The following is a 7828-nucleotide window of genomic DNA, read 5'->3' on the forward strand; positions in this document are numbered from 1 at the left end:
CCACCAGCTCCCAACCAGAAACAAATAAAAAAAGATAATTCCGTTGTAGTCACATGTTGATAATAAATGTATGTGGGTGCAGAAAAGCTGGTACTTCCTCATTATTCATTAAGACAAAATAAGGAAGAAGGCATTTTATTGTATTATCTTGCACCATTAATAATCATTTTCATTTGTACACGACAAGATGCCAAACAGGAACAGGTACTTTTTTTTATTACTCAGAAAAACAAAACAAGGAAGAAAATTATCTTACAACTGATTGTACAGCACCTTTGAGTCATCATCACTTGCCCTACATTTTTACAGAATGACACAATGCCCATTTTGAACACTAATGACAAGTAAGGTCAGTCAAAATCTTCTCTTCACGTTTTTCACCTTCATCAAGTATTACAGTATAAAACAGGAAATCTCAGAGCAGTATAATAATCATTTCATTGTTTACTTGAAGGTGTATAGACGATTAGCAATTGTCAGACTTTAAGAGAAGTTTAGATTATATTTGCCTTTCCCTGACTAAGGTTTGTGTGATATGATTTCAGTCCCTAGACACACATATATCTAAATGGATACATAACCATAAGAGAGAAATAGATAATCATATCCAAATCCATAATAATCCACAATTGTACCAGAATGATTAGAGAGTGAAGTACTGATTCTTGTGAGAACAACCTTTGACACACCTCCAACACTGTGTATTTGATGGAGGTAGTTTTGCAATATATGGTGTTTGTCATTAAATACCTCCAATATGACATTAAGAGCTGACACAATTCATTGAAAAATCAATTAATCCATTAGTAACAATTAATCAGAAACAATTTGGAAAATCAGTTATTTGTTTCAGTAATTTTTAAGCAACAACTGTAATGATTTTTTTTTTTTTTTTTTTACTATTGTGAATCACTTTGGTATTATGATGGCATGCTTAAATACCTCCTTAAATCTCTTGTATTGACATTGTGGTCATTCTGCAGCCTAGTAGGCAGTAAGTTTGAGTCTGGACAAATGGAGAATGACTGTGGGCTAGAGCTTATGGTTGGCTTCGGTGGATCTGATTTCATTGGATTGGACGTTGATGACTCCAGATCTAAAGCACGGTTTTGGAGTCCCTCAGAGCTAGATGAAGATGAGACCAAATTCAGAGCACTCAAACCTTGAATTTCACCCAAGGAATGGTTCCTGACTTCCTGGCGGAACGCACTCTCTGTGTTTGCTTCCTGCTTAAACAGAATTATGTAACACTTTGTGAAGAACAGACAAAACAGGATGCCGTAGGCTGAGAGGAGGATGACGACCATCTCTACTGCTGGAAGGTATTTGCCTGTGACAGTGGCATACACTGGGCCAAAGATGATCCAGCAAATGAAATAAATCAGCATACTAAAGGTGATGAACTTTGCATCATTGTAACAACGAGGTAGATTTCTACCCTTGAAAGCAAGGCCAAAACAGATTAAAGCTAAAATGCCATTATAGCCTAACATGGCACCAAATGCAAGAAATGACTTTTCATTGCAAGAACGCAGACGTAACATTTCCATTGAATCCCATTTGGGTTTTGGAGGCTTAAGTGCAAGCCACAAGGCACAAATGAGAACTTGACCTACCATGCACAGTGCAATAATGATGAAGGGCTGGTAGAGCTTCTTCAGGACTCTCTGAATGCTGGGGTCAAACTCAAAGGCCAAGATGATCTTGAAGGACTTGACCATGATGCAAGAGATACATAGGGTGAAGCTCAAGCCAAACATTACCTGACGAGCTTGGCACTGCCAGTCACTGGGTTTACCACCAAATAATATCACACTCACAAATGTGCTGAGGAGAGAGAAGAGGAGGATGATGCAGATGGGGCCGACACTTGCACGCACAACAGGGGTATTCCAACGTGCTAAGAAGATGATCCCAACAGTAAGGGTAAGCAGTGCTCCTAGAGCAGTAAATGCCAGCAGCACGATATGATACCTATCACGCCAACTCAGGAAAACAGTTTGCTTGCGGTGACAGATTGCACTTGCGTTGGAGGAGTAATGAGTATCAGTATTACACCGTTGACACTGTGTGGCATCTGCAAACAGAGGAAGAATGCTCATTATAGTTGGATATACAATTCCTCATAGATGGCAAAGTGATATGTTTGTTTGGCAGAGTCATCATTGTTTGTTTTTTTATTGCATAATACGGGTCATCAATGTCAGTAGTATTTACTTAAGTCAGATACACACCCGTTGTGTTGGAAAAGTGATTCACAGGGCAGGGGTGGCATTCATAGCAGCAAACTGGCCAAACCTCAGATGACTGCTTCCTATAACCTGGTTTACAGGTTTTTGAGCACCTGGAAGTCACATTTCCCTGAGAAACGAAAGAATCCTCATCATGCACTTTCTTAATAGAGTTCATAAGTAAGATACAATCTTTGAGAAAGAAAACTTATCTGATGACGATGATGATGATAATGGTAGAAATGCTTAACTTTGAAAACACAACTAAGGGTCAACAGCCATGCCAGCGGATCTTTGAGGCTATACCATAATTAGGCACAGTCGACCTTGTGGTGGCCATAGAGTAAAAGTCAGGGGGTTGCTAATGTAACTATCATTTATCCTCCAGCAACTATTAATGTCTGTACAGAATTTCATCCAATCCATCCAACAGTGTCTGAGGCATTTTAATTTAGACTAAAGTGGTGGACTGCCCAAGTAACATATGCATGGATTCACATTACTAACATGGCTATAACTGTGTGAAGAATGACTATTGAGAGTAAGGATACATAGAATAGAAATTAAATAGTGATAAATAAATGATAAAAGAGTCAGTTAAGTCTTTAGAAGAAGGTCAATACTTACTGTGACATTATTGACATCTTGATATGCTTGTGGTGAGGTGAAATTAAGCGTCTTGTTTCTTATGTCATAATTAGCCACAATGTAGTGCACGTCCACGAAGGTTGATGCATCCTGCCTCCACAGGATGACATCATATCCTGAGTTGAGGTCACCCCTGTCGTCGAATTTATAGTTTTGCCCATCCATGTGGAACGTTGCCTTCCTTAAGGCTCCTCGTACCTGGAAGATTAAAATGTTGAAAACGTTGTGAATTTGTGATCATGATGAAAAAGAAAAAGAATTTCATTTTGACATCACTTTCATTTTAAGTCATATTACTTCACATTAAAACTGCGATCACACCAAAAGTGTCTGACGCGGAAAAATCGCTTGAATCTCTTGTATCGCGCCGCTTGATCATAAATATCAATTTTTGGATCTTCGCCTCATTCGCTTCATTCCCTTTATTCGCGCTTGCGTCAGGGATGTGACGTTGGGAGAAACTCGCAGCTGATTGGATGTCGCGGTGCGATGTCGCCTGAAAAGTTAAATTTTTCCAACTTTATTCGCGACGCTTCAGACGCTTCAGACGCTTCATTCGCACTGCCTGATATGAAATCACGTGTTATCGCGCCATTTACATTGATGTTCTATGTAGACTTGCTGCTCAATTCGCGTCAGACGCTTTTGGTGTGAACGCCCCGTAAGTCATATGTGTGTGTGTGTGTGTGTGTGTGTGTGTGTATTCACCTCCAAGGGCTGTAATCTTTCCTTCGTCTTACAGTCCCTGTTGACGCATAGGTCTGCAACAGCCTGAGCAATAGCTCTGACTGCCAACTCAACACTGAACACAGCATACGGATATATCCTCTTAATTAGTACCTCATTGGCTGTGTCATCAGCATCTACAGGGTACGAGCGTTTCACCAGTCTGAGAGCACGGTCATGATTAGAACTAGTTTCATTTTCTTGCTGTTGTTCCTTAAGAAACTTATACAAGAATGAGTTGTTCTTGTGGTGGTCAGGGTTCACATCGAGATTACTAAGGTACTGGTTAAAGTTGGTTGTGTTTCCAGTTTTTAATGTAATCCCAATGACTGTTCCTACATCATTTAAAGACCAATTTCCCAATACAAATCGTGATTCCGACCAATTATCACTGGCAACCCAAACATTCTCCCTGCCTCGAGGATCTTTGAGAAGACTGGCAAAAAGATACTTCATATGGTAAGGTTTGGCGAAGGACACGATGACCTTGACTTTTTGATTTTCAGTAATGCTTTTAACTATAGCTTCGATGCGGCCCTTGACTTTGCTGTCACCCAGAACATCTGGGATGATAGAGGTGAAGGCAAAGCAGATATTGTTTTCTGCTGCATAGTACTTGAGGCGTTCCAGTGCATAGCGGCCGTAGTCACCATCAGTTGTCACTACGCCAACCCAGGTCCATTGGTGGTTTTTGAGAATCTCGATGATGGCGCGTGCTTGATGATCGTCCTCTGGCACTGTCCTCATAAAGCTTGGAAAACGGTTCTTATCACTCAGGAGACCAGAGGTTGAACCATAACTTATCTGTAGAAATGTTACAAAATACCAGTAACATAAAAGAAAGTGCTACATGACACATTTTGTTCAGTATAAATATATGTAGCCTACTTGATATCTTTTAAAGGTATAGTTTGACAATTTGGAAAATAAGCTTATTCACTTCCGTGCTGAGAATTAGATGAGAAAATCGATACCAGTCTCAGCTGCCAGTTAAGCTGCCTTTAGATGATCAGAAATGTGCCCCTGTTCACTGTGAGTTAGAGTGCCCCCCTCACCTGCTTAAATGTCTTGCTTCATGCTACGTCACAGACCACTGTTATCTCATTGGTTGCGCTTTGAAAGGTCAACTGAGATTGAAGTTGAAATAATTTGAACTTTAAGTGAAGCACTCAGTACCAATTTTGAACACCAAGGGTAGCGCTTCTGCATAGTTGGGCAATACCGCTCTCCCCATAGGAAAACAATGGCACAGCAAGCACAAAGTGGTTTCATGTGTGGGCATCTTTAGCTTTGCTTGGTATAAAGTCTAGACGCAGGGGGAAGCAGCCGGTGGCTCTGTCCGAAGGTCCAAATTCTATCAGCATCTCTAACTCGCTATATCTCGTTTGTTTAACCCACACATAAAAAGTATGTGTAAAAACAACACATGGTGGCTTTCATTTCTTGACTGGGCAAAGTAATTTCCTGGAAGTTAATTAGTAAGTTCCTGTACCTGGTCAAGAAATAGTGTAATATGCTGTAATATGTTTTTTTATGTTTGTTTTTTGGACAGAGTAAGATTAGCTGTTTCCACCTTCTTTGAATCTTCATGCTCAGCTACAGAAACTGTGTGCTAGCAGTAGCTTCGTATTTAGTTGATAGATACAAGAGTGGTAGCGATGTCACTCTGAACAAAAAAGTGAGCAAGCGTGTTTCCAAAAGTCAAACTATTGCATTGTTGTTGTTGTCTTTTCTAGTGAGAACGCAGAAATCTTTCATTTAACATTTAGCAGCTCGTCAAGACATGATCAAGTCACCTCAGTCTTACCTGAGGGATATACTCCAGGTTAAGTTGCCTAGTAACTGCTATGGATATCTCTGAGTAGTAATCACCGACAACAGCCAACACAGGTGGGGAGGGCTCCTTGGTTCCCCACCGTCCATCTGCATCTGGGTTTTAATAGATAGACATTGTTATGTTCTTTATTTTCAAGATTTGCATTTACCCAAACAATTATTATCACCACTGTGACAGTAATCAATGCATTACTTTGTATTTAAATATACATTATATAAAAAATATACAGAATATATAAAAATGTAATAAATATAAATAAAAATATTTTCTCTTCATTATGTCGCCATTTTACATTATAGTATTAAAGCATGTCCCATCAAGATTCAAATGTAGTCATAATCAGCAAAAGAAAGTTATCTCGGCAGGTTGTGATACTTTGTAAATGGAAAAGACTTCGATATTTACTTAATACTTAATTTAGAACTGCACAACAAATATCTAAGAAACTATTAATGTGGTGCACCTTCTTTGTTTTTGAGAATGGAGAAGCATATTGTTAAAATAACTTTCATATGTATATGTTAGAGATGTATGTTGCTGTTAGTGTGTTAGTGAACTTAGACATGTCAGCTAACATTGAAACCATTTTTTCCTTTTTCCTCAAAAGGTGACAACACAGGGTCTTCAGTAATGGGTTATGACTTTTAAATGACTAGCATCATCCAGAAGAAGAAAATGAATATGTGTTAAATTTGTTTTTGGAGGAGAAGGGGCCATGATTAGGACAATTATGATCAGAGAGAGATGATAACTATGTGTAAAGACATCACATTGATGTGCTATGTATCCCAGTAATCCCAAATCCCAAAGAAGTACAGTTATTGATGGATGTTTATCATGACTGATTCTTGAATCCATTGAATTCATTTCTATTCCTGAGACTACTCACAGTTTCTCTTCATGAAGAACAGGGTTTCTCTCAAGGCAGTAGTAACATCCGAGCAGGAGTCCAATATCATTAATCCAAGAGTGAGGTTCCCCAATTCATTTCTCTTATTTACCTCCTCCACTGCGTGCACCATTATCAGAGACTGGACCAGTCGAGCGTCACTGAACCTGTGGGATCCAATCACACATATTTTATACACACACAGCCTAATTTAACTCACACATTCATACATTTACTGCTCAGTGTGCTTCACATAAAACCCCCATCAGGGCAAAAACATACCTGTCACAGGTCCTTGTATCACTGCCATCTTCTTGAATGCTCACATTCACGCTTTCGTGTATTGGGAACAATCCACCAATAATAATGTCACCTGGAACTGTGACATTATTGACACCTGTGGTACTAAAAAACTGGCCCAGAAAAACTGAGGCAAAGAAGTAGAAACTAAAGAAATGTTTAATGTTCTTCATTTGTTCATTTACTGTTTCAAAGTATCTCTGATTTCATAGTCTCCTCTCAAACACCAGTTTTAAATGCCTTCAGACTTGTATCTCCAGTGTATTTATAGATGACAGAGCTGTCTGAGACTTTCTTGAAATACAGCTCATCTTTTTCCTCATCTTTTTATGAGGTGTCACTTAGTGTTAGACATGAGGAATGTAGAAAATGCTGCAAGTTGACTTTGTGGAAATAAAACTTTGATGACCATTTAGTGCAGATGTGATCGATGGTATCAAAGAATCAGCATGGAAACATCTCACCCAGTTGCCAGGAACACAAAGCAAGAGTTTCCTCAAGGAGCTAAAAATACATATATGATGAGCTAAAGGAAGTAAAAAAAGTCTACCCCTTTGTTTTAAACAAACTGTGGCGTTATTTTCTATCTGTCTGCATGTTTTAATCAAATCAGGAAATATTTGAGCTTGTCCCTTTTGGCTCATCTCCAATGACTGTCTCACCCTAACAAAACACAAGTAGAGCTCTAACTTTAGAAGGTATTCTATTTCAAAACAACAAAGCAACAAATGCTATATAGTACACTGATTATAGATCCAAACTGATCAAAATAATTAAAAATGAATAGCCTTTAAACCACATAAAAACAGTTATAGAAAGTAATACTCAAGTATTGTAGGCCTACTTACATACAATTTTAAGTCCATCCAGTCCACTTTATTTTGCAGATTCATATTTCATATGCAAAAATATTACATTTGCTTATTAAATAAATAGTAGTTAAAAAAAGTAGTTAAAATTAGCTCTACCTTAATGCAATGCTGCAATATTAAAATTCTCACACATTAATAATACAAAGAAAAAGAGGGGGACCCACTGAATGCAAAAAAATAGAAATACATCTTTCTGTTTTACTTAATGGCATTAAGCACTTGTTTTTGTTCACATATTTAGCAAGACACATTTTTTCACTTTTATACATGCAAAGGCAGATTGAGATTTCCACTGTTTTTTGTATTTGTGAACATGCATTAATGA

General features: G+C 38.3%; 1 protein-coding gene across 1 annotated transcript; it reads right to left on the reverse strand.

Moving 5' to 3' along the window:
- Positions 1-920: 920 nt before the first annotated feature.
- Positions 921-6641, reverse strand: LOC133998060 (G-protein coupled receptor family C group 6 member A-like). The gene is made up of 6 exons (XM_062437802.1): positions 6614-6641; positions 5413-5534; positions 3588-4409; positions 2859-3077; positions 2235-2361; positions 921-2077 (listed from the first exon to the last, which is right to left on the reverse strand). The coding sequence occupies exons 1-6, from the start codon at positions 6639-6641 to the stop codon at positions 921-923; spliced, it is 2475 nt and encodes an 824-aa protein (XP_062293786.1).
- Positions 6642-7828: the final 1187 nt, after the last annotated feature.

This window comes from Scomber scombrus, chromosome 17 (assembly GCF_963691925.1).
Source record: "Scomber scombrus chromosome 17, fScoSco1.1, whole genome shotgun sequence".
NCBI lineage: Eukaryota > Metazoa > Chordata > Actinopteri > Scombriformes > Scombridae > Scomber > Scomber scombrus.